This window comes from Somniosus microcephalus, chromosome 9, assembly GCF_052327205.1.
Source record: "Somniosus microcephalus isolate GS21.2 chromosome 9, FLI_Smic_1.0, whole genome shotgun sequence".
In the NCBI taxonomy this organism is placed as follows: Eukaryota; Metazoa; Chordata; class Chondrichthyes; order Squaliformes; family Somniosidae; genus Somniosus; species Somniosus microcephalus.
Window position 1 is genome coordinate 38,905,511 of NC_140995.1, and position 27,343 is coordinate 38,932,853.

Sequence of the window (27,343 nt, forward strand, 5' to 3'; positions counted from 1 at the left end):
TATGTATGTGGGCAGAGTAGTGGCAGATGAAAGAGGAACTTACACTTATATCCTGCCGTTCGTGATTTCTGGACTTCCCAAAGCGCTTTACAGCCAATGGAGTCCTTTTGAAGTGTAGTCACTGTTGTAATGTGGGAAACGCGGCAGCCAATTCTGTGCACAGCAAGCTCCCACAAACGGCAATATGATAGTGTCCAGATCATCTGTTTTAGGTGTTGGTTGAGGGATAAATATTTTGGTCGGGATAACTCCCCCATTCTTCTTCGAAATAGTGGCCGTGGGATCTATTGCATCCACCTGAGAGGGCAGATGGAGTCCTGGAGGTTAAAACACTGCAATAATTTAAGAAACCATTGGATGCTGCAATGGGAGGAGGAGGAGAGGGAAGTGTAGGGCCTTTTCTGGATGAATGAATTAAGATGGGCCAAATGGCCTTCCTCGTCTGTAATTATTCTAATTTTCAACAGATGATGGTCATGAATTTTTTGATATTGCTTATGTCATTGCCTGTGTATTTGTAAACAAAGTGCAGTCCTCATCACGTAGCAGTTGCTAACTGTGACTTCGCTTTTTGATTTTTACCACCCACCGCATATTGCGGGCAAATCGCGTAAACACCAATGCAGCCGCTATATGCGAGGGGGACTGTAGTTGAGGCTGTTGCATGCACTTCAATCTGGGCGAAGATTCAACCCATGACGCTGTCAATGGAGGCTCGTTGAGAGGAAGGGCAGTCACAAATTTATCTAATTGGAACAGTCCTTTTTTTCCAAAAGCTGTTCAGCAATTTATTTGCTAAACCCTATGTAAATCTCGGATAATCCAACAAGTGTGTTTGTTTGTAACGATTCGCTTCAATCAAAATTAGTACCAGACAGAAGGCAATAAAAAACATAGAATTGTATAGCACAGAAGGAGGCCATTTGGCCCATTGTCTCTGTGCCAGCCTTCTGACACTTTCTCCTTATTTGCTATCAAAACTCATCATTTTGAACACCTCTATTCAATCTCACTTTACCTTCTCTGTTGTGAGGAGAACAATCCCAACTTCTCCCGTCTCTCCACATAACTGAAGTCCTTCATCCCCGGTATGATTCTAGTAAATCTCCTCTGCACCCTCTCTAAAGCACCGTCCTTCCTGAAGTGTGGTGCCCAGAATTGAACACCATACTCTAGCTGAGGCTTAACTGGTGATTTTATAAAGTTTGAGCATAACTTCCTTGCTTTTGTACTCTCTGCCTCTATAAAGCCAAGGATCCCGTATGGTTTTTTTTTTACCAGCCTTCTCAACTTGTCCCACCACCTTCAAAGACTTGTGGACATGAACCCCCAGGTCTCTCTGTTCCTGCACCCCTTTTAAAATTGTGCCATGTAAATTATACCATTGGGGAATAGAGCAGTTGCAGAACTCGTGACTAATGGAAGAAACGTGAAGTTTTATTTTATGTTCTCTTTTCTCTCCTCTCCAACGCCTCCTTACTTCTGTGACCTTCCCCCTCCTTGCTCCTACCTATTTCCCCCCCCCCCCCCCCCACAACCACTTACAGGCTGGGCGTATGGATGAGCAGTTGCCAAAGCATATCCCTTTCACCGTACTCTCTGGAGACAAGGGCTTCGAGGAGTTGAAGAACCAGTTGAAGAAAACCATGCGTCCGGGCCACATTCTGAACCCTCACCAGATGGAAGGGGAGCTGATGTGTGCCTTACTGAATAGTATATCAGATATTGGGAAAGGTGGGGCAGAAGCCGTAAGATGATAAAGAAAAGTTAAATCCCATGGCACTGCTTAATTGGAATAAATGCGTCTATGATTCCTACATTGAAGTTTGATGTAATTTTGTACTTTTGGCAACAGTTGGGTTTTTTGAGATGCTTTTCTGAACGTGGTGTTTTAAAGTTGTGAAACGTAGCTGTAAGCAATGTTCCCGTAATTTTTTTTGGGTGTGCGGCCCCTTCAGTTTCACGAGTGCACGAAATGTAACATTTAGAGAGCTCATCCCGAGCCGCGCGGGACCAGCAGAGAGCTGTGTGGCCGCACAGCTTGGAGAGAACGTTGGCTGTAAGTATGCGTTTTTGCATTTGGTTGCTAAGTTTTCTTCAGAAAGCAGCCACCTAACTAGCTGCGGAAACCGAAGCGAAATACTGCGGATGCTGGAAATCTGATAGAAAAGCAGAAAATGCTGGGAAAATACTCAAGCCGGTCAGACAGCATCTGTGGAGAGAGGAACAGAGTTAACGTTTCAAGTTGATAACCTTTTGTCAGAACTGGAAGAAGTTAGAGATTTGGTAGATTTTCAGCAAGTATGGAGGCTGGGGGAAAGTGTGAGGGGAAGGGGAGAAAAGACCAAAAGAGAAGAAGTTTGTGATCGGGTGCAGTGGTTTAATGACAAAAAGGCTGATGGTGCAAAGCATGTTTAACTAACCATGGACCCTCACTTGGTATCTGTAGATTGGTGAAATATAAAAAGACTAAATTTCAACAGTTTCTTGCTACTGTGCAGTTTCCAGGCATACATTTTTTGAGATCCTAAACTTGATTATTGACAAATTTAAAAAGGGGAGAAGAAATTCGAACTTGCATGGGAAAAGTCTCCCAATATAAGTGCACCGGAATTCTCTCGCATGCTTTATCCTAATGGTACTCCCACAGCTTGTCCAATTCATGGCTGTCCTAGTGGCTTCTTCCCTCCTGTACAATAGTTCCTTGCTCCAACAGCCTGGGCTGATGTTCAGGGAATAACATGAACAAATATAAGTAGTACACAGGACACTGACTGAGTGGAAAGGCTATGATCTCTGTGCCTGTGCTATCTGGTATTTGGGTAAGCTTTATAGGCGGTGATTTGAATTTTGGAAAATTTGGCTACAGTCAGTATTTTATTTTCGACGGGGGTGAGGGGGACGAAATCTTGCTCGTGTTTCTTGTCTGGTTTTTCCAGAATAGAACCTATTAAGTTATTCAGCAAAAAAAGATGATGGATTACAGTTACATGGATTGTCTGGAGAAACGGGCTGTACTCCTTATAGCAGAGAAGGCTAAGAGGAGATTTGATAGCGGTGTTCAAAGTCATGATCGAGTAAATAAAGAGAAACTGTTTCCAATGGCTGAATGCTTGATAACCAGAGGGCACAGATTTAAGGTGATTGGCAAAAGAACCAGAGGCGACATGAGGAAAAACTTTTTTACGCAACGGGTGGTTAGGATATGGAATGTGCTGCCTGATAGGGTGGTGCAAACAGATTAAATAGTAGCCTTCAAAAGGGAATTGGATAAATACTTGAAGGAGAAAAAATTACAGCGATATGGGGAAAGAGCAGGACAGTGGGACGAACTGGATTGATGTAGGAAAGAGCCACAGCAGGCTGGATGGGCCGAATAGCCGCCTATGCTGTACTATTGTATGATTCTGTGTAGGTGTCCAAGACAGCAGATACTTCCATCCTCCACCTGAGATGCTCTTCAGTGCTCTCTCTCCTCTGGAGTGCCTACTCTGAGAAGAGAAGCTAGCAGGGACACCTATCACTGCGATTGTGTTGATTTGTTGACCGCTGTGGAGAATCTCTGCTGGCTCTTTGAAAGAGCTGTCCAATTAGTCCCACTCCCTCTGCTCTCCCTGTAGCCCTGCAAATTTTTCCTTTTTTTAAAATATATATCTAATTCCCCTTTGAAAGTTACTTTGAATCTGCTTCCACCACCCCTTCAGGCATTGCATTCCAGATTGTAACAACTCTCATTTATTAAAAAAAAAAAAAAAAAGTTCTCCTCATCTCCCTGGCTCTCTTGCTAATGATCTTACATCTGTGTCCTCTGGTTTCTGACCCTCCTGCCAGTGGAAACTGTTGTTCCTTGTTTACTCTATCAAAGCCCCATATCATTTTGAACACCTTTATCAAATCTCCTTTTATACTCCTAGTAACCTTCTCTGCTCTCAAGTGAACAATCCCAGCTTTTCTAGTCTCGCCTCATAACTGAAACCCCTTCCTTCTCGACCAGGAGAACACACTGACGCAACATTATAGCGTCCTGTAGAGATTAGATTATTTCTGGTCTTTCAAATAATCAGGATCGACTGCAAGCCAATATGGTGGAAATGTTGTGTTTTATCAGAGTTTAAGATGGAATATAACAGACTAGTTATACAGCAAAAACACACGACTGTGACGAGCAGCTGGTACCGGTCCCGATTGGACGGACAGCTGGCGTGCGCGAACAGTTCTCCAGCTTATGGTCTTCCTCTTGTTTAGAACCTCCAAGAATGGGTCCACTCCTGGAAGAGTGCGACTGCAAGCCAATATGGTGGAAATGTTGTGTTTTATCAGAGTTTAAGATGGAATATAACAGACTAGTTATACAGCAAAAACACACGACTGTGACGAGCAGCTGGTACCGGTCCCGATTGGACGGACAGCTGGCGTGCGCGAACAGTTCTCCAGCTTATGGTCTTCCTCTTGTTTAGAACCTCCAAGAATGGGTCCACTCCTGGAAGAGTGTTAGACCAGCCCCACTCTTGTATGGCTCTCCCCTCTGCCGTCTGTGCTAAGGGCTTTTCAGGTCTTTCTCTTGTACCCTTTTTTCCAGAGTTGGTGGGCAGCAAATTGGAGCGCAGAGTGGCAGGTCTAGTGAGGGCTGGGGGAATGGTGTGTGGGTGGGCTGCTTAAGTACTGCAAACCTGGACTTTTATACCATACTGAGGATAGTGTAACAGTGGCAGGCAAGCTGTTAATGGAAATAAAAAGGGGTAATCGACACAACTTCACGAGAACCAAACTGTTCTTGGAGGACTATTGAAGCAATGGTTCAAAGGGCCAGGTAGCCTACTCCTGTTATGTTCTTATGTGGAAATGCAGCTATTTTTTCTTAGGTAGAATTGGTGGGAACAGAGCTGGAAGTTTGTCATCGTCTAGTTGGATATTAAACGGTCCTGGTTCCCACTTGGCCTCTCCGCTGCGATAGTTTCACTGTTAACTTTCTTTTCTTTATTGGACTGCAGATAGTGATGATGAAGATGAAGCCCTCCAAAAAACACTGGCGTTGAGCTTGCAAGAGGCTATGGAAACGCAGGAAACAGTTATTGAAGGTGCACTCTTGATTTTCATAATTTATAGCTTTTTTAGCTAAAGTGTTCTTCCTGAAGGTAACTGTCTTTATTAAAAGTACATCTTAGGCCTAGTTAGTAGCTCTTAAACCGGTGTGGGTTCAAGCCCCACACCATTAGGAATAATAATCTCTGAGCACATTAAGAATAAACAGCATGATTTGTGTTTAAAATCGTGAAGGGTTTAGATAGAGTAAATAAAGAGAAACTGTTTCCAATGGCTGAAGGGTTGATAACCAGAGGGCACAGATTTAAGGTGAAAAGAACCAGAGGTGCCATGAGGAAAAACTTATTTACGCAATGAGTGGTTAGGATTTAAGATACATTGCCTGATAGGGTGGTGGATACAGATTCAGTCGTAGCCTTCAAAAGGGACTTGGATAGATACTTGAAGGAGAAAAAAATGCAGGATATGGGGAGAGAGCAGGGGAGTGGGACTAACTCTTCGAAAGAGCTGGCGCAGACTCAATGGGCCGAGTGGCCTCCTTCTGTGCTGTATTATTCTATGTTTCACAGGGCCAAGATCAGCAGAGGGGATGGGGTTTATCAAAGGCATGGAATGGGTGGAAGGAGAAAATGAGTGAATGGCCTTGTTTTCTTTTGAGTAAATTGGATTTCTAGATTCAAACACTGCATCCCATTACTGTGTCCCCTAGGATTCCATGCACTTCTATAAATAAATCTGGCTGCTAAGTCTGCAAAAAACAGCCTTCGTTCTCTGCTGGTGAAGAAACTCAACACACTGGTGACCCAGTGGAGTTCGGGAACTGTGTTGAATTGGTTAGGCCTCAGCTGCAGTATTGTGGGCCAATTCTAGGCACCCCACTTTAGGAAGGATGTCAAGGCCTTGGAGAGGGTGCAGAGAAGATTTACTAGAATGGTACCAGGGATGAGGGACTTCGGTTGTGTGGAAAGACTGGAGAAGCTGGGATTGTTCTCCTTGGAGCAGAGAATGATGAAGGGAGATTTGTAGGAGGTGTTCAAAATCATGAAGGGTTTTGATCGAGTAAATAAGGAAGAAACCATTTCCACTGGCATAAATGTCAGTAACCAGAGGACACAGATTTAAGGTCATTGGCAAAAGAACATGGGGAGATGAGAATTTTTTTTACACAGTGAGTTGTTATGATCTGGAATGCAATGCCTGAAAGGATGGTGGAAGAAGATTCAAGAGTAACTTTCAAAAGTCAATTAGATATACTGTATATTTAAAAAGGAAAAAATTGCAGGGCTATGGGGAAAGAGCGGGGGGGGGGAGTGGGAATAATTGGATAGTTCTTTCAAAGAGCCGGCCCAGGCACGCTGGGCCGAATGTCCTCCTGTGCTGTAAGATTCTATGATGCTATCTTACCAAAGGCATAAAGTTTCTTGATGTCTGTGTTATTTGTTTCAGATGCCAAAATTGAAGAAGCCATTTTGCGCAGCCTGGAGGAAAAATGATGGGGATGAGTGGAAAAACCCCAATGGATCAAATCGGCAAGAATGCAGAGGAGGAAAGCAAACCGCTGGCGATGGAAGGAAGGAAAAGTGCTCGAGTGTTCCTTCCAAGCCGGAGAGCTGGCTTTCTTTTCCAGATCACCGATGCTGGGAAGTAGTGTTACTCTTAGCTAGTTGTCAAGCAGAGTTTTTCACAGCCCCTGGAAGGAAGAAAGGATTTAAAAAAAACAAAACTTCTGCACAGTGAGAGAATAGAAACCTACATAAATGCAGAGGAGCCAGAATGAGTGCGTTTAAACATACGGAAGGTTAAAGTGCTTGGTTACAGTGCTCATGACAGTGGAACCCAAAAAACAGTTCGCATTGGAGCTGTTACTGGTATGTTTGTGGTGGATCAATCCCCTTACTGTTCAACTCTTGTGTTTGGAGCAAGCTGCCTTCATCACGGCTGCGTTTACTGGCTTCTTTCACAGATTAGAGATTACACAATTAACTGGCTTTTTCCCATTTTGTTTCCTTTATTGAAGCTGAAGATGTTAAAATGTGTGGTTGATTCATTCCTTCTGTTGAAATCTGTAATAGTAACATTCCAATCCAGGAACCTTCCTGCTGTTTGCCGCCTTCGGTTTTCTAACTTGTCACTTTTGCGGGAGTGATAAAGACGAGCCTTTTTTAAATATAAATATATATTTTTTTTCATGTTGTATGTGTTCATGAACAACTCTATCGGTTTGTTGAGATTTTATTTGGTGTGTTGACTGGAAAATAAAAGGTTTTTTTGTTTGTGTTGTACTTCATTTTGTTTGATGAGATGGTTTATGGGCAGAGTATCTGCGTGTGTCAAAGTTCACCTCTGTGGTGGTACCTCTCAAGAAAGAAATCCTACCTCCTCTGTCCTATAGGAAAAGGGGGAAATCCTATGCACAAATCCTGGTTGTGTGTGTTTGTCACACCAGCAGGCCTAGCGTTGCACCTTAGTGGAAAAAAGGAATTTGCATTTATATAGCGCCTTTTACGATCTTAATGTTCCAAAGTGCTTTCATGCCAATTTACCACGTTTAGAAGTCTTACTGATGTAATGTTGGAATAGTCAATATACACACAGCAAGGTCCCAGAGGTAGCAGTGTGATAAATGACCAGATAATCTCTATTTGAGTGATGTTGGTTGAGGTATAAATATTAACCAGGATACTGCAGTGAGCCCCTGTTCTTTGAAATAGTGTTGTGGGATCTTTTACGTCTACCTGAAGGGGAGCCTTTGTTTAAAATCTCATTTGGAAAGCGGCACCTCCAAAGGTGCAGCACTCCCTCACTGTTGTACTAGAAGTATCATTCTAGAGTAAATAATTGTGTGTAAACAGGATCTAGTGACTGATTGATTGAGCGAGGCTCAGTCTAACTAACCACAAGAGGAATCGATTGTGTGAGACCAAAGCCTGACCAACCTCGAGTTTTCAGCTCGCAGCTTGTGCTAAATAGCAGATGTTCTTCATTGATTCCACGAAACTTGTGTCTTAGTGATTTTTGTCTTGCTTACTGTTAGCATTCAACCTCCTTCCTTCTAAGGTTCACAACAACATGCCTCAACGAAACACCTGACACTTTAGTATACGGAACAGACTTATTAACAGCTAGGACAAGGGATCGACTCCACCCGGATCAAAGAGTGGCTTTTTCTAGTTCTATCTTTTGAGCCCTCTCTAGAACTGTTGAAAACCATTCTCCTTTATCCACACATTTTGCCGACATCAGAGGTACATGTTAGAGAGAAGACCTCAGGAAATCTCTATTCCCCAATCCAACGAAGACTCTATATATTGGTGTAAACAGTTGTCGTAATTACTCCAAAGCTACTTCCCTTCAACAAGACTTTGACTTAACTGTTCTTAATGTCTGACGGCAGGCTTTATTAACCGTCACTTTCTATGGTATAGTTAATGGCGATCTCTACGTTTATTACCCAAGCTACTAAAGTTACACTTTAATCACTCTTGCCTGCTGTCATTACTGTCATTTGTTTACTTCAAAGCCATCCTGTTAACGTTGAAAAGTTTGTTGCTTCACGATGCAAGGGTTATTAACTCTCCAGAATGTGTCTCACTCACCAATGGTGCAGGATCAGAAACCAGCTCTCTGCTTATCACTTGCCTTTGGACAGAGATAAGTTGTATATTGATTGAAGTAAGTGAATCTGATCGTAACTGTTGCTCTACATAGACTGTAACATGGAATAAAGTGGCTTAACAATTTGAACCAAGCCTCATTTAGTGCTCACTTGATCTTCTTTCAGAGAGATTGAAGAAGCATATGTGTAAAACACATTTGTGGGAGCTTGCTGTGTGCAAATTGGCTGCTGTGTTTACTACATTACAACAGTAACTACACTTCCAAAAAGTACTTCATTGGGTGTAAAGTGCTTTGGGACATCCTGAGGTCGTGAAAGGTGCTGTATAAATGCAAGTTATTTTCTTTATCCAGGCTCGTGAGGAGATTTTCTGTAACATGCTGCGAAAGATAATTGTATTTACATAGTATCTTATCACAAACATCAGATCATAAGCTCACATACTAGTTCTGTCATCTTTTGAATTAGAAAGTTGTGGGTTTGAGTGTAACCATGAACTTCAGTATATAATTTGGGCTGGTATTTCAAAGCAGTATTGAGGGTGTGCTGCATTATCCAAAGTGCTGTCTTTTGGATGAGATGTTAAACCAAGGCCCTGTCTTCTAGCTCAGGTGAAAGTAAAAGATCCAGTGAAGAGCAGTGAATTCTCTCGGTATCCTGACCAAGTCATTCCTCCCTCAACCAAAAACAACTTGCATTTATATAGCACCTTTAACATAGTAAAACATCCCACAGTGCTTCACAGGAGCGTTGGACAAAATTTGACACCGAGCCAAAGGAAGAAATATTAAGACCGGAGACCAAAAGCTTGGTGGAAGTGGTAGGATTTAAGGAGGGTGGAGAGGTTTAGAGAGGGCATGCCAGAGCTTGGGACCTAGGCTGCTGAAGGCATAGCTGCCAATGGTGGAGTGGGTGATGCACAAGAGGCCAGATTTAGAGGATTTCTCAGAGTTGGAGGAGGTTACAGAAATAGGATGGAGCGAGACCATGAGGGATTTGAAAACAAGGATGAGGCTTTTGGGGACTGGGAGTCAAATGTAGGTTAGCAAGCACGGGGCGGGGGAGGTGATGGGTGAATGGGCTTTGGTGTGAGTTAGGATAGAGGCAGCAGTTTTAAATGAGCTGGAGTTGATGGAAGTTGGGAGGCTGGCCAGGAGAGTATTGGAATAGTCAAGCCTGGAGGTAATAAAGGCATAATGATAGTTTCAGCAGCAGAGGTGGAGACGGTCACTATTATGGAGATGGAAGTAGTTGATCTTGCTGATGGAGAGGCTATGGGGTCAGAAACTCAGCCAAATATGACAGCAAAAACAACTTATCTGGTCATTCATTTGCCTGTAATGGGATCTTGCTCTGTGCAAAGTGGCTTCTGTGTTTGCCTACATAACAGTCACTGCACTTCCAAAGTGTTGAAAAGTGTGGGGGAGGTCTGTTGATTTGATGGGTGCTATATAAATGCAAATTATTTAAACATCTTAAAGTGATTTGCAGAATGAATCACTGTGTCAGCAACAGCCTATGAACAGTAATGAGGCAAATGGCCTGGTAAAGAAATGTTGGTAAGAAACTATTTCTGACCCAAATCTTCAGGCTAAGTTCATGCATCAGTTTTTACAGTATGCATGCTTTACACAGACACATTTAAACTACTTTTTGTAGTGTACATTGATGCCCATAGGAAGTTAGAAAGAACTGGCATTTACAAAGCGCCTTTCACAATCAGGACGTCCCAAAGCACTTTATAGCCAATTTTTGAAGTGTAGGAAACATGGCAGCCAATTTGCACACAGCAATGAGCTAATGATCAGATCTGTTTACGTGTTGGTTGAGGGATAAATATTGTCCACGAGACCTGAGAGAACTCCCCTGCTCAACTTAGAAATAGTGCTATGGGATCTTTTGCGTCCACCTGAGAGAGTAGATAGGGCCTTGGTTTAACATCTCATCTGAAAGACAGCATCTCAAACAATGCAACACTCCTTCAGTACTACACTGGGTATGTCAGCCTAGATTATGTGCTCAAGTCTGTGGAGTGGGACAATCTTGTGACTCAGAGGCGAGAATGCTACCTACTGAGCTAAGGCTGAAGCATAATGTATAATTTTTTTGTGCCATATCTTGAAGGTGCAAGAAGATAATGGCGAGGGCGACGGGGCATCTGGGACCTTGGTGAACAACAGTCTATATCTCCTTAACCAATGAGCTTTAAGGGTTAAGAAAGAAACGGGAATGACGGAGAAGGAAATCGTGTGAAATAGAGTCAAACCCGGTACAGAAAGAGAGGGAAAGAAAGATTGGATTAAGAGAAAAATGGGGAAAAACAAGAATGTTTTAAAAATTTCACTTTTTTACAATCTCCAACAATTCACAGGAGAAAATGCAGATTGCACCTGGCTAAAGTCTTGCTTGTCTCCTGTCAAGAGTTCTTCTTTCAGAAGCTAGTAAAAAAAAAACACCGGATAGAGACAAATGTGAGCGAACGGCTGTGTTTGAGTCTTGCTCGGTTCGGCTCTGCATCTTCATTTCCCCCTGAGCAGAAGGGTTGGCCCCTGGGGGTTTCTTCACCATGTTTGGAAATCCTCATCTCCCTGCAGGGTGACGAGCAGATCCTGCGGCAAGTGGAGCCGTTTGCCAAGTCTCCCAGAGGAAGGAGAGAGAGCGAAGTCAACAGCCTCTACCTTCTCCCCACCATGGCCCAAGTTAAGGTCAACCACGCCAAGGGCAGCGATGCAGCGAACAAGTTCCTTCGCTCCACGTCCATGGCAGACCGATCGGGACGATTACTGGAGACTCTCGATGATTTGGAGCTGAGGTAAGGACTCCAGTCACTTCTTTTAAACCGACCAATGTAGAAACAGAAAACAGCCAAGTGGAAAAAAGGGGCTTGCCTCCTCGTTTGTTTTTTTTAAATTAAAAATGTCATGTGTTTTTAATATTCTAGCACCGTCCTTTGCACCACTGTCAGGCATCCTAAAAATAGCTTTGCAGGCCAGGATCGGCCTTTCACGAGCAGGAAAGATTTCTGTCTTTCTATTTTTAGCAAAGACTTTTTTCCCTTTGTTGTGTCAGAATCACAGAAACCCCACAGTGCAGATAGAGGCCATTTCGGCCCATCGAGCCTGCACCGACACATATCCCACCCGATCCCCGTAACCCCTACACCAAGACATGTCCCACCCTATCCCCGTAACCCCACGTATTTAATCCCCCTAACACTAAGGGTCAATTTATCATAGCCAATCAACCTAACCCGCACATCTTTGGACTGTGGGAGGAAACCGGAGCACCCGGAGGAAACCCACGCAAACACGGGGAGAATGCGCAAACTCCACACAGACAGTCACCCGAGGCCGGATTCGAACCCGGGTTCCTGGCGCTGTGAGGCAACAGTGCTAACCACTATGCCACCGTGCCGCCCGTGTCCATTGAGGTGCTGTCATATCTCAATGATCCAGAGTCCTGTTCTCACTGAATACACTTAACAGCTCACCCCCTTTAGCCGTGAGTGGATATTCTGTACCTTCGAACTAGCAACAAATGGTATGTGTCATCCTGCAATTTTCAGTCTCAAATCTAAACAGCTGGGGTCGTGCTCAGAGCAGAGAAGATTAAGGGAAGATTTAATTGAGATACACAGAAATATATTGACACTAAATGTGAACTACGATGTATACTGAGAGTTCTTAACTGTTCAGACTTGAAAACCCAGTTTATAATATGGGTGCAAATTACTATTTATTAATCGATACCAATTCCAACTTATCCAGAGTGATTGTCCTGATTTACTCACACCATACACTCTCTGCTTATAATTACATTCCCCACATTACAACAGTGACAATATTTCAAAAAGTGCTAATTGTCTGTAAGGTAGCTATTCTGCCCTTGCAGCGCGTTCCTATGCAGAGCTAGACAGGTAGCTAACAACTTGATATCTTCCCATAAAAATCACAAGACTTGACTTTTCTTGTAAACTTTACTGAAAGATTCTTATTGTGAAACTGAAATACAATACAGAAATGGAAGCACACATTAGTATACAAGCACATAACTGATATGCATACACAAATTTAGGTACGCCTGAGCAACACAGTACATTTGGCATGTAACTTACCAAACACGTGGAAACACAGCTTACTGTGAATATACATTTAGCAAACTGGAAGGCATTCTCTTTAAATTAGCCCTGTACATAGTGCATCAAAATACAGCTACAAGCTAACCAGCTAGACAGAGAGCGAGCACTTCACGGCTAGCTGTGTAAGTTTGCTTACAAAGAAAAGTTACAAACTAAACATTTTCTGCAAAATATAGTGTACACTAATCATCTATAACATTCTCAAGTACTTACAGACAAATAGTGTCCAAGGCTGAAGTGTGACAACAATATAACTTCCCAGACCATGTGTGGCTGCAGGTCTGTGCTGTACAGTAGTTTACTTTACTGTGCTTTACTGCGTTTTACTGCAGTTGCTAGGTACCAAATATCCACTAGGTGGCGGCACACAATGGGAATCGACCCAAATTACTCAAACCCCTGAATTAACTGGAAAACTAACATAAATTCCTAAAGAAAGGCAGCACAGTAGCTTTGGGAAGTCTTAAGGTTGTGAAAGGTGTTATATAAATGTAAGTTCTTCTTTCTAACTTTACAATGCATAATACAATAAATACAGGTTAAATTTGCCTGTGTAAAGCACTATTATAACTGATGCACATTGTTGTTGTTTACACTATCACCAAAACTTAAAATTACCTCACTATGTGTTAGCAAGCCACTGCATGCCATCAGACGTCACACACACAACAGAGAGAATTTCTGTACCACTACCGTTTAATGCCTCCAGACAATTGTTTATTTGCCTCCACCAAAGGCTGTCCAGGCAAAAGGAAAGGGCAATCTGATCAGACACAGCAGCCAGGACTTTCATTTTCAAAGTCCTGCCACCCAGGACTAGGTCAGATCCATGTGAAAAGATACAACATACACATATTTCATATTGTAATGTAGAATGGAGTACTGCCTATAATGTCTCCAGCATAAATCAGCGGAGCAATTATTCAAATAAATTGATTTTATTACCTTTCTTTGGTATTTATTTCAATCTATGGTTTTGTTCTAAGTATATTGAAATATATGTGTATATATATGATGTAAACTGGACAGAAGAGAAACTGGGGTTGTTCTCCTTAGAGCAGAGAAAGTTCTGGGGATATTTAATAGAGGTGTTCAAAATTATGAAGGGTTTTGACAGAGTAAATAAGGAGAAACTGTTTCCACTGGCAGGAGGGTCGGTAACCAGAGGACACAGATTTAAGATAATTAGCAAAAGAACCGGGGGTGAGGGGGGCGAGATAAGGAGAATTTTTTACACAGTGAGTTGTTATAATCTGGAATGCACTGCCTGAAAGGGTGGTGGAAGCAGATTCAATAGTTACTTTCAAAAGGGAATTGGATAAATTCTTGAAAAGGAAAAGTATTGCAGGGCTATGGGAAAAACACAATGGGCTGAGTGGCCTTCTCCTGTGCTCTATGATCCTATGAGGTGATCATTCAGGAATATGAAGTACCTACAACACATTACTGGAGTCACTGATTTTCTCCTTTCCATCCACTGCGTGTTCCGCTGCACAATGTTAACATTTTAATTTTAGGGTGGAAGCTTTGCGGGAAGCAGCAGCTTCGATCGAGCAGGAGAAAGAGACCCTACTAGAACTGATCCAGAGTGTGCAGAACAGCCAGGACATGAAGCATATCAGCGATGGTGAGTCCTTGTCCTGTTTTTTGTTGTTAGGAATCCTAAATGAAAAGATTGTATGGAATTCCGCAGTTTTATGGGGTTCCTGGGAAAGAGTGACCTGGAGTAGGAGACAGTTCAGCTGTAATATAATTGAATGGCGGAACAGGCTCGAGGGGCTGAATGGCCTACTCCTGTTCCTATGCAGTGAAACCTCAGTGTGGAGTATTTGCAACTAGGGAGGAACAGAGCAAGACATTTCAGTAGAGCAATGTAGTATCCACAAAATGGAGAAGAGAGAGCAAGAGGTCGGAGACCAGAGGGACTGCCAGTCAATGGGGGTCATTGTAACTGTAAACAGGGCGCTATCGGATGGTTACAAAGAAATTGAAGATAAAACAAAAGAATTATACTTTTAATTCAATATCCTTATTGCAGACATTGTATGACAATTAACAAATAGAAGCTTGTTTTACTCTTCTGTAACACAGCCTACTCTTGATTAAAGTAGTTTAATAGCGTTGGCTGAAGGATGAATGATGGCCAGAATCTTCTGCTTTTCTTCAAATAGTGTGAATGAGAATCTTTCACATCCACCTGAGCAAGCTCAATTTAACATCTTCTCACTTCCAGTAATACAGCACTCCCTCACTACTGGACTGGAGCGTCAGCCTAGATTTTGTGCTCAAGTCCTGGAGTGGAGCTATGAACCCTTAACGTCCTGACTCAGAGATGAGAGAGCGACCCACTGAGCCAAACTGACATCTGAGAGGGAGCAATGGTCTTCATCATCCCCTTTCCCTGGTCGTCTTCTCTATTTTTCCCCACAAACTGAATTTTAGTTTCCCTCAGTAGCAGCTGGTATTTTGTAACCAGGGCAAAATAAGTTTTAGAAAACAAAAAAGTTACTTTTTCTTGCATCTTACTTTTTAAAAAATCCCTCAACGTGTATTCAGTCCCTGGCCTTTGATAGCCATATCGTTCCAATCCCTATTTGCCATAAATGATTTTGTTCCCCCCAAATTTATGATAAAAAGTGAGAATAATTCATAAAATCTTACAGCACGGAAGGAGGTAATTCGGCCCATCATGCCTATGCCGGCTCTTTGAAAGAGCTATCCAATTAGACCTACCCTTCCTGCCCTTTCCCCATAGCCCTGCAAATTCTTTCCCTTCAAATATTTATCCAATTCGCTTTTGAAAGTTACTATTGAATTTGCTTCCACTACCCTTTCAGGCAGTGCATTTCAGATCATAACAACTCGCTGCATAAAAAGAATTCTCATCTCATCTCTGGTTCTTTTGCCAATTACCTTAAATCTGTGTCCTCTGGTTACTGACCCTCCTGACGGTTTCTACCTATCTACTCTATCAAAACCCATCATGATTTTGAACACCTCTATTAAATCTCCCCTTAACCTTCTCTGCTCTAAGGAGAACAACCCCTGCTTCTCTGGTCTCTCGACAGAACTGATGTCCTTCATCGCTGGTACCATTCTAGTAAATCTCTTCTGCACCCTCCAAAAGGCCTTGACATACTTCCTAAAGTGTGGTGCCCAGAATTGAACACACTGCTCTAGCTGAGGCCTAACCAGTGATTTATAAACTTCCTTGTTTTTGTACTCTATGCCTCTATTTATAAAGCCAAGGATCCCGTATGCTTTTTTAACAGCCTTCTCAACTTGCCCCGCCACCTTCAAAGCCTTGTGTACACACACCCCAGGTCGCTCTGTTCCTGCACCCCCTTTAAAATTGTACTTTATTCCCAACAGTAGTTGCTGGCAATAAAAAAAAAAGTGTAAGATTTTAAATTATGAAAATTTTGCCATAATTCTTTGCTGGTTCCATTCTCTCCTGCACCATTTTCTAATTGTGCATCAGATACAATTGTCAGTCAATTTAGGGTATCGCCTATTCCCAGAGAATAAATTCAAACACTGTTGCACAAATTAATATTTTTGAATTTTTTTTCAAAACCTTGCCATGTACAGTATATTGAAGCTCAGCCGTTGTAACTAAAATTCAGCTGTCTCATATTTTTGTTAACATTTATCAAATAAATACACAAGTTAAAATCTGACAATTCAATATAAAGCTGGACACCAGGGGGGGAGATTTCCTGTGAGTGATTATGTGTGACGAAATTGAATGAAGAGCAGGTTTATGATTTTTAAACAATTTTACAGAGGAAATTTTCCTCTCCACAAGTTTAAAGTACAAATGGTTCAAACCACATCCTGCAGATATTTACTTGTCTCGAACCCATGGCCTTTGAAGGATACCATTCCAGTGATAACGGGCACAAAGGAATTATAGATTCATAGAACCATAGAATGGTTACAGCACGGAAGAAGGCCATTCGGCTCGTCGAGCCCGTGCCGGCTCTCTGCAAGAGCATTTCAGCTAGTCCCACTCTCCTGCCCTTTCCCAGCAGCCATGCAAATTTTTTTCCTTCAGGTACTTATCCAACTCCCTTTTGAAAGCCGTGACTGAGTCTGCCTCCACCACCCTTTCAGGCAGTGCATTCCAGATCCTAACCACTCACTGAGTAAAAAAAAAAGTTATTCCTTACGTCACCTTTGGTTCTTCTGCCAATCACCTTAAATCTGTGTCCTCTGGTTCTCGACACTTCTGCCAATTGGAACAGTTTCTATCTACTCTGTCCAGAACCTTTATGATTTTGAACACCTCTATCAAATCTCCTTTCAATCTTCTCTGCTCTAGGGAGAACAACCCCAGCTTCTCTAGTCTATCCACGTAACTGAAGTCCCTCATCCCTGGAATCATTTTCGTAAATCTTTTCTGCACTCTCTCTAAGGCCTTCACATCCTTCCGAAAGTGCAGTGCCCAGAATTGGACACAATACTCCAGTTGAGGCCGAACCAGTGTTTTATACAGGTTCATCATAATTTTGTACTCTATACCTCTATTCATGAAGCCCAGGATCCCATAAGCTTTTTTAACTGCTTTCTCAACCTGCCATGTCACCTTCAACGATTTGTGCACATATACCCCTAGATCTCTGTTCATGCACCCCCTTTAGGATTGTACCCTTTAGTTTATATTTCCTCCTCATTCTTTCTACCAAAATATATCACTTCGCACTTTCCTGCATTAAATTTCATCTGCCACGTGTCCACCCATTCCACCAGCCTGTCTATATCCTCTTGAACTCTATCACCATCCTCCTCACTGTTCACTATACTTCCAAGTTTTGTGTCATCTGCAAATTTTGAAATTATGCCCTGTACACCCAAGTCTAAGTCATTAATATATATCAAGAAAAGCAATGGTCCCAGCACTGACCCCTGGGGAACACCACCTTCCTCCAGTCCGAAAAACAACCGTTCACCTCTACTCTCTATTTCCTGTCACTTAGCCAATTTTGTATCCATGCTGCTTCTGTCCCTTTTATTCCATGGGCTTCAACTTTGCTGGCAAGCCTATTATGTGGCTTTGTTGAACGCCTTTTGGAAATCCATGTACACCGCATTGCCCTCATCAAAAAACTCGATCAAGTTAGTTAAATATAATTTGCCTTTAGCAAATCTATGCTGGCTTTCCTTAATTAATCCACACTTGTCCAAGTGACTGTTAATTTTGTCCCTGATTATTGTTTCTGAAAGCTTCCCCACTACCAAGGTTAAACGGACTGACCTGCATTTGCTGGGTTTATCTTTACACCCTTTTTTGAACAAGGGTGTAACATTTGCAATTCTCCAGTCCTCTGGCATCACCCCCATTTCTAAGGAAGATGGGAAGATTATGGCCAGTACCTCTGCAATTTCTTCCTTCACTTCACTCAGCGTCCTAGGATGCATCCCATCTGGTCCTGGTACAGCTGGCCATTCTAGTACTTCCTCTTTATCAATTTTTATCCCATCCAGTATCTCCTCTACTTCCTCCTTCATTTTGTCTCTTACTACCCGTTTACTATTTATATGCCTATGGATGACTTTTGGATTACCTTTTATGTTAGCTCCATTCTCTTTGCCCCTCTTATTTTCTTTTTCACTTCGCCTCTGAACTTTCTATATTTAGCCTGATTCTCAGATGTATTCTCAACCTCACATCTGTCATACGTGCTCTTTTTCTGCTTCATCTTACTCTCTATCTCGTTCGTCATCCAGGGAGCTCTGGCTTTAGTTGCCCTACCTTTCCCCTTCGTGGGAATGTACCTCGACTGTACCTGAACCATCTCCTCTTTAAAGGCAACCCATTGTTCGATTACAGTTTTGCCTGCCAATCTTTGATTCCAATTTACCCAGGCCAGATCTGTATTTTTATACTAGATTGCTCACTGTCCTTTTCTATAGCTAATCTAAACCTTATGATATTATGATCACTGTTCGCTAAATGTTCATCTACTGACACTTGCTCCACTTGACCCACCTCATTCCCCAGAACCAGATCCAGCAATGCCTCCTTCCTCGCTGGGCTGGAAACATACTGATCAAGAGAGTTCTCCTGAACACACTTAAGAAATTCTCCCCCCCTCTCTGCCCTTTACACTATTACTATCCCAGTCTATATTAGGATAGTTGAAGTCCCCCATTATCACTGCTCTACAGTTCTTGCAGCTCTCTGTAATTTCTCTGCAAATTTGCTCCTCCATATTTTTCCTACTAGTTGATGGCCTATAGAATACACCTAGTAGTAGCATTTCTTAACTCTAGCCATATAGATTCTGTCCTTGACCCCTCCAGGACATCCTCGCTCTCCAGCACTGTAACATTCTCCTTAACCAATACTGCCACACCACCTCCTTTCTTTCCTTCCCTATCTTTCCTGAACACCTTACATCCAGGAATATTTAATACCCAATTCTGCCCTTTTTTGAACCAGGTCTCTGTTATTGCCACGACATCATATTCCCATGTGGCTATGCTCACCAACCTTATTCACCACACTTCATGTGTTCACATGCATACACTGTAAACCTATCTTAGACCATCCTGTGTTCTCTCTTAGTCTGACCCCACCTAATACCATACAATTTCTTACTCTAGTGCTATCTGTCTCTCCCACTCCTTTGTTTCTCCTTTCTAATGCTACATCTGTAGTGTATGTACCTTTTAAGAGGAGAACTACTTTTACAGCTCCTGTATACTGTAGTACCGGCAGTGACCACACCTGTATATAAACCCTGAGTAGGGATCTGTACTGTTAGTTTTTAGAATACCCTCATCCAGTAAACACCTGTTGATTGTTCATCTGCAGTCTCCGTCTATTTATTGAAGAACACCATACCTCAAGATTCACGGATTTAACAGTGGCGACGAGGCAGATTCGAACCTACCTGCAACTCTGCATTTCCTCCTAGGGATTCGCTCCTGGAGAACAGTGGAAGAAAGTCGAGGCCAGAAGCACGGGCGTCGACCACGAGCAACCGCCCAGTCATCCAGCAGAGATTGAGCGTCGCAGGGGAGGCTGTTGAGAGCTGGGCTTGGTTCTTCAGTCACGACGATCCAGCGCAACAGGCTGGCAACAGGTACGGCGCAGACCCTTCCCGGACAGCGGCGGCTGGAGCTGACCGACGGCACAGAAAAGGCCGAGCAGCGTCGACGGGGTAAGAGAGAGGGTAAAGCGCACAGGGCGCAGCCGGGGGTTGAAGACCGAGCGGCGTCGACGGAAAACAAAAAGAGAGAGAGGGTAAAGCACAGCTGGGGTTCAGGACCGAGCGGCGTCAACGAGAGAGGCGCGCAGGAAAATGCGCAGAGCGCAGCCAGTGCTCAAGGGCTGAGCAGCGTCCGCGGGGAAGAAAGGAAGCGCGGGAGACGCCATTTGAGCCGCAGCGGAGAAGAAGGGAGAGCGCGGGAGACGCCATTTTTGAAGCCGCAGCGGAGAAGAAGGGCGAGCGCGGGAAGAAAGGGAAGCGCGGGAGACGCCATTTTGAGCCAGCGGAGAAGAAGGGAGAGCGCGGGAGACGCCATTTTTAGCCAGTCTAACCACACCCGGGGATGCCGAAGAGTGGCAGTGTCACAGCGTTCGACAATGAAGTCGAAGATTGGGCGACATATGTAGAACGCATTGAAGTGTACTGCAAGGCGAATGAAGTGCCAGATGCCAGGAAAGCACTGGTATTGTTGAATTCGATGGGTGCAAAAACGTATGGCTTACTGTGAAACCGAGTAACCCCAGAGAAGCCAGTGGATAAGGATTTTGAAAGCATAGTGGCAATCCTACAGGACCACTTAAACCCCACACCGCTGCTGATAGCAGAAAGATTTAAGTTTCACAAAAGGAACCAGCATAAAGATGAAAGTAATGCTGAGTATTTAACGGAACTGCACAAGCTATCGAAACACTGCCAGTTTGGAACGGGACCAGCAGATACATTAAGGGACAAGTTTGTGTGTGGGCTTCAAAGTGAAGGAACCCAGAAACGGCTTCTATCAGAAAAGGATCTTACGCTGGACAAGGCTTTCAGCATGGCAGTATCACAGGAAGCAGCCGCACGGGGCGCTGCAGAGATACAACGGAGACCGCAAGAATATGGCACCAATGAAATGTCATATGCAGCAGTGAAGTGTTATCGCTGCGGCAGAACAACACACGACCAGAAGGATTGTTGGTTCAAGGACCAAGTGTGCAGACAGTATGGAAAAGCAGGACACATAGCAAGAGTCTGCAGGTCGGGAAAGAAAACCAGCAGCAAGAAATCTCCACCGGAGAAGTACAAAAAGGTACATAAGGTGACAGAGAGTAGTTCAGACGAACAGAAAAGTGATACAGACTCCGGAAGCAAGGAGCTGGGTTGTCTGAAACTACATAATGTAATCAAAATGGAGGATCACCAAACTATCTGGGTCACGCTCAAGATAGACGGAGTCCAAGTGAAAATGGAATTGGACACAGGACCAGCCCTAACAGTCATAAACCGAAGGGACTACAAGCGGCTATTCTCACATATACCCTTGAGAGATACAGAGATTGTCTTGAAGACGTACACGGGGCAAAAAAGTCTACCCCAAAGGAAAAATAAGGGTGAACGTGATATACAACGGCAAGAAAATACCAAAAATGGACCTATATGTATTGCCAGATGGAGGACCACCACTACTAGGACGTGAATGGATCCGGAAGATACAGTTAGATTGACATTCCATTCAAGCACTGACGGTAGAGGCCAAAAAGGATGACGACGTCACACCTGGACGACTGTCAAAAATGCTAACTGACACACAAGAAGTGTTCCAGGAGGGACTCGGAACACTAAAAGGCATAACAGCGACGATCAAAATAGAGGAAAATGCAAGCCCAAAGTTTTTAAGGCCAGACCGGTGCCTTATGCGATCCGCCCAGCCGTCGAAGCAGAGCTGGAAGGTTTGGAACGTTCAGGAGTACTGTCCAAAGTGGACTGGAGTGAGTGGGCTACACCCATCGTTCCTGTAATGAAGAGGTCGTTGAGTAATACGCCTGGGGAACCAAAGAAGGTTCGCATCTGTGGGGACTTTAAGGTGACAGTGAACCCAGTCCTTCACACTGTACAATATCCGCTTCTGCGGATTGAAGATATTTTTGCCTCGCTATCTGGAGGAAAACGCTTCACTAAGATTGATCTGGCCCAGGCGTACCTGCAAATGGAGGTAGAAGAAGCCTCGAAACAATACCTCACGATCAACACTCACAAAGGTCTCTACCAATACAACCGGCTGGTGTTCGGGGTAGCATCAGCTCCGGATATTTGGCAAAGGGCAATGGATCAAGTCCTGCAAGGGATTCCAGGGACCCAGTGTTATTTGGACGACATCCTGGTCACGGGCGAAAATGACAGTGATCACCTCGCCAACCTGGAGCAGGTGCTCACTAGATTGAAGGAATATGGGCTCCGAGCTAATCGCCACAAATGCGAGCTTTTCCAGAAGCAGATCTCATATTGTGGCCACGTTATTGATGAAGAGGGGTTACATAAGTCCCCTGAAAAGATTGAGGCAGTAGTCAAGGCTCCAGCACCGGAAAATGTGTCACAACTGAGGTCGTTCCTCGGGCTGGTGAACTACTACCATGAGTTCTTGCCAAATTTGTCTACAGTATTACACCCACTGAACACCCTACTGCAAACGGGGGTACCATGGAAGTGGAATGACGAATGTAAACGAGCTTTCCAGAAGTGCAAAGAATTGATCACATCAAAAGAGGTGTTGGCTCATTTCAACCCAGCACTACCAATTCGATTGGCGTGTGATGCATCACCCTGTGGTATTGGAGCGGTGCTGTCGCACAAATTCCCAGACGGCTTGGAGAGGCCAGTAGCCTTTGCGTCTCGGTCACTAACCTCAGCCGAGCGCAACTACGCCCAGATTGACAGGGAGGCCCTCAGCCTAGTGTGGGGAGTGAAAAAGTTCAACCACTATCTGCACGGGCAGAAGTTCACCTTGCTGACTGACCACCAACCACTTGTCTCCATCTTTAATCCAAAGAAGGGCGTTCCGGTGATGACTGCGCAACGGCTACAAAGATGGTCCCTTTTTCTAGGGGCGAACCAATATGAAATAGAATATAAGGGAATGAAACAGCATTGAAACGCTGATAGGCTATCACGCCTGCCTACTGCGGAGGAAGTACCAGCAGTGGACCCTGTCGAAATATTTTATTCAACTATAATTGAACGCTTGCCAGTAACTAACGCGAATATAGAGAAGGAGACCCGAAATGATCCGACACTGTCTCGGGTATATGATTTGACGGTGAAGGGATGGCCAACACATGGCGACTCACTGTTGCCAGCATTCTCATCCAGAAGAGAACAGCTATCAGTATGCCAGGGGACATTGATGTGTGGATCCCGAGTGGTAATTCCACCCAAGTTAAGGGAGAGAGTGCTCAATGAGCTTCACGAAGGCCATCTGGGAGGGGTGAAAATGAAAAGCCTTGCTAGGGCTTGTGTGGTGGCCGGGGATCGATCAACAAATCGAGGACCTGACAAAGAGCTGCTCAGGATGCCAGAAGGTCCAAAATGCACCACCACATGCCCCTCTACACCCATGGGAGTGGCCCTCCTCTCCATGGCAACGGGTGCATTCATGGACTCAATGTTCTTAATAGCAGTGGATGCACACTCGAAACGGCCTGAGGTGATCAAAATGTCCTCCACCACTATGGAGAAAACGATTGCAGTCCTACGGACCATATTTGCCAGGAACGGCTTGCCAGAGCAGATTTGCTCTGATAACGGACCACAGTTTGTGTCCGAAGAGTTTCGGAAATTTATGAGAAGGAATGGGGTAAGGCATTACACATCCGCCCCGTATCATCCAGCCATAAATGGATTGGCTGAGAGGTTCGTACAAACCTTTAAAAAGGCAGTAAGGGCCACGTGCGATGACGACATTCCACTGCAGCATAAGGTGGACAATTTCCTGTTAGCCTACAGAAATGTGACGCATGCAGTTACGAACCAGACCCCAGCCATGATGTTCTTTAACCGAAGGTTGAGATCTCGTCTGGATTTGCCCAGACCAAATGTACGAAGAAATGTTGAGAATAAGCAATTCCAGCACATCAATGAGAAGCTGACAAGGAGCTTCAATGTAGGACAACCAGTCTTGGCCCGCGACTACTGAACAGAGAAATGGCAGCCAGGAACGATATGCACACGGCAGGGGCCACTAATGTACACAGTGGATGTTGGGGAGAACATTGTGAGACACCATGTCGACCAGATCCTAGCGTCACAGGAACGAGTCAACCCCATGTCTCGCGTACCTGGTGATGAACCCGACATACCGGTAGCATCTACCCCAGAAACAGTAGCATCGGAAGCTGATGAACTAACCGACGACAGGGGGCCAGAATCGCCTCTGCACCAAGAGCAAGACACTCAGGAAAGGCGCTATCCAGAAAGGATCAGGAAGCCGCCCCAAAGACTGAATTTATAAATGGACTATTTCAGTTAATGTGCATGTTAAAAGTGTTAACTGTTAAATGAATGTTATGGTACTGTTAATCTAAAAGGGGAGGAATTGTAGTGGATGTACCTTTAAGGGGAGAACTACTTTTACAGCTCCTGTATACTGTAGTACCGGCAGTGACCACACCTGTATATAAACCCTGAGTAGGGATCTGTACTGTTAGTTTTTAGAATACCCTCATCCAGTAAACACCTGTTGATTGTTCATCTGCAGTCTCCGTCTATTTATTGAAGAACACCATACCTCAAGATTCACAGATTTAACAACATCCTGGTGCCCACCCCCCCCAGCTAAATTAGTTTACATCCTCCCCAACAGCAGTAGCAAACCTCCCCGCAAGGATATTGGTCCTGGCTCTGTTGAGGTGCAACCTGTCCGGCCTGTACAGGTCCCACCTCCCCCAGAACCGGCCCCAATGCCCCAGGAATCTAAAGCCCTCCCTCCTGCACCATCTCTCCAGCCATGCATTCATCTGCTCTACCCTCCTATTTCTATACTCACTCGCGCGTGGCACTGGGAGTAATCCAGAGATTACTACCTTTGAGGGCCTGCTTTTTAATCTCTTTCCTAGCTCCTTGAAATCTGCCTGCAGGACCTCATCCCTCTTTCTACCTATGTCGTTGGTACCGATATGGACCACGACCTTTTTTTTATTCGTTCATGGGATGTGGGCGTCACTGGCAAGGCCAGCATTTATTGCCCATCCCTAATTGTCCTTGAGAAGGTGGTGGTGAGCCACCTTCTTGAACCGATGCTGTCCATGTGGTGAAGGTACTCCCACAGTGCTGTCAGGGAGGGAGTTCCTGGATTTTGACCCAGCGACGATGAAGGAATGGCTATATACTTCCAAGACAGGATGGTGTGTGACTTGGAGGGGAACTTGGAGGTGGTGGTGTTCCCATGCGCCTGCTGCCCTTGTCCTTCTAGGTGGAAGAGGTCACGGGTTTGGGAGGTGCTGCCGAAGAAGACTTGGCGAGTTGCTGCAGTGCATCTTGTAAATCGTACACACTGCAGCCACGGTATGCTGGTGGTGGAGGGAGTGAATGTTTAAGGTGGTGGATGGGATGCCAATCAAACGGGCTGCTTTGTCTTGGATGGTGTCGAGCTTCTTGAGTGGTGTTGGAACTGCACTCATTCAGGCAAGTGGAGAGTATTCCATCACACTCCTTACTTGTGCCTTGTAGATGGTGGAAAGGCTTTGGGGAGTCAGGAGATGAGACACTCGCCGCAGAATACCTAGGCTCTGACCTGCTCTTGTAGCCACAGTATTTATGTGGCTGGTCCAGTTAAGTTTCTGATCAGTGGTAACCCCTAGGATGTTGATGGTGGGGGATTCGGCGATGGTAATGCCGATGAATGTCATGGGGCGGTGGTTAGACTCTCGCTTGTGAGAGATAGTCATTGCCTGGCACTTGTGTGGCGCGAATGTTACCTGCCACTTATCAGCCCACTTATCTGGCTGTTCACCCTCCCCCCTCAGAATGTTCTGCAGCCGCTCAGTGACATCCTTAACCCTGGCACCAGGGAGACAGCATACCATCCTAGAGTCACGTCTGCAGCCGCAGAAATGCCTGTCTGCTCCCCTAACTATCGAATCCCTCACCACAATTGCTTTCCCTATCTTCTTCCTCCCCCCTGTACAGCTGAGCCACCCGTGGTGCCATGGACTTGGCTCTTGCTGTACTCCCCAGAGGAACCATCACCCTCATCAGTACTCAGAACAAAATACTGATTGGAGAGTGCAGTGCACTCCGGGGACTCCTGCATTACCTGCCTCCTCCTCCTCTTCTGATTGGTAGTCACCCATTCCCTCTCTGCCTGCACACTCCTTAGCTGCGGGGTGACCACCTCCTGAAACGTGCTGTGCATGCAGCTCTCAGCCTTGTGGATGCACCGCAGTGATGCCAGCTGCTGTTCAAGCTCTTGGAGCTCGAGCTCCTCCAGCTGACAACACCTGCACATGTAGTTGTCCAGGACACAGGAAGCATCCTGGAGTTCCCACATGGCACAGGATGTGCATTCCGCTGGACTGAGCTGCCCTGCCATGCCTTTATTTATTCGACTATTAACTAACTTTACAGAAACTTAAGACTAAGATGTATCTAATTCAAGTTATTAATATAATATTGTGGCAGAGCCACTAAGGGACTCCAGTCAATTGTATATAATTCCCTTTAATAATATGTTGGCTACAGCCTGACTGTGTATCTTTGTTTTCACTGTTTACATGTACAGAGCGCGATCACTTTAATAGCGTGGGTAAACGCGATGACGTCACGCCGTTCATCACGTGATCCCCCACTGGCGGGAAAAACGTGATGACGTCAGCCATGGGACCGCCTTAGCAGTCCTCGTGGAGCCTCCGAACTGACTAGACCTATATTCGATGTTCTCCTGTAGTTATCTGTTAAACTCTGTTACTTTTCACTAAACCTCGTTTATTTGATCGCCTGAGTGGACCTCAGTCTTTTGGATAGGAACTAGACATTCCTACATTGGTGACCCCGACTTTTGCGAACGGTTTTTGCAGAAGTTACTGAACATGGAATCGAACGCCGTTGCTTTGAAGCTACCACAGTTCTGGGAGCAACAGCCAGCCGCGTGGTTCATCCAGGCTGAAGCCCAGTTCGCAATCAGGAACATCGTTGCGGATCAGACCTGTTACTATCACGTGGTCTCCGCCCTCGACAGCGCCACAGCCTCGCGGATCGTCAGCCTGCTTGGTAATCCACCAGAAGATCGCAAGTATGATACGATAAAGGCGCGGTTGCTATAGGTTTTCGGGCTCACGAAGTCGTAGCGCGTCCGCCGGCTGCTCAATATGCTCGGCTCTAGGACTCCAAACCGTCCGAGCTCATGAGCCAAATGCTCACGCTCCTGGGCTCTGAACCGGAATGCTTCCTCTTCAGGGAGCTATTCCTCAGCCAGCTACCGGAGCAAGTTCAGGCTGCCCCAGCCAGGTCGGAAGTCACCGACTGCGCAGAGCTGGCTGCCGATGCGGACAAGATTTTCGCGATGACACAGCAGTACTG

At 44.8% G+C, this 27,343-nt stretch overlaps 2 protein-coding genes across 7 annotated transcripts in view; both read left to right on the top strand.

Annotated features, from left to right (window-relative positions):
- znf451 (zinc finger protein 451) overlaps positions 1-7,316 on the top strand; it is a 65,401-nt gene extending 58,085 nt beyond the window's left edge. For 3 of the 4 annotated variants that reach the window (XM_085996524.1, XM_085996526.1, XM_085996525.1), the window contains exons 13-15: positions 1,548-1,734; positions 4,992-5,078; positions 6,490-7,316. In XM_085996524.1, the coding sequence (XP_085852650.1) occupies positions 1,548-1,734; positions 4,992-5,078; positions 6,490-6,536 (321 nt within the window). In that variant the 3' untranslated portion in view covers positions 6,537-7,316. The remainder of the gene's footprint in view (positions 1-1,547; positions 1,735-4,991; positions 5,079-6,489) is intronic. The other variant, XM_085996527.1, reaches the window with a different exon arrangement.
- A 93-nt stretch (positions 7,317-7,409) lies between these two features.
- Positions 7,410-27,343, top strand: part of bag2 (BCL2 associated athanogene 2) — a 30,322-nt gene continuing 10,388 nt past the window's right edge. For all 3 annotated transcript variants that reach the window (XM_085996528.1, XM_085996529.1, XM_085996530.1), the window contains exons 1-2: positions 7,410-11,471; positions 14,315-14,424. In XM_085996528.1, coding sequence (XP_085852654.1) covers positions 11,350-11,471; positions 14,315-14,424 — 232 coding nt within the window. In that variant the 5' untranslated portion in view covers positions 7,410-11,349. The remainder of the gene's footprint in view (positions 11,472-14,314; positions 14,425-27,343) is intronic.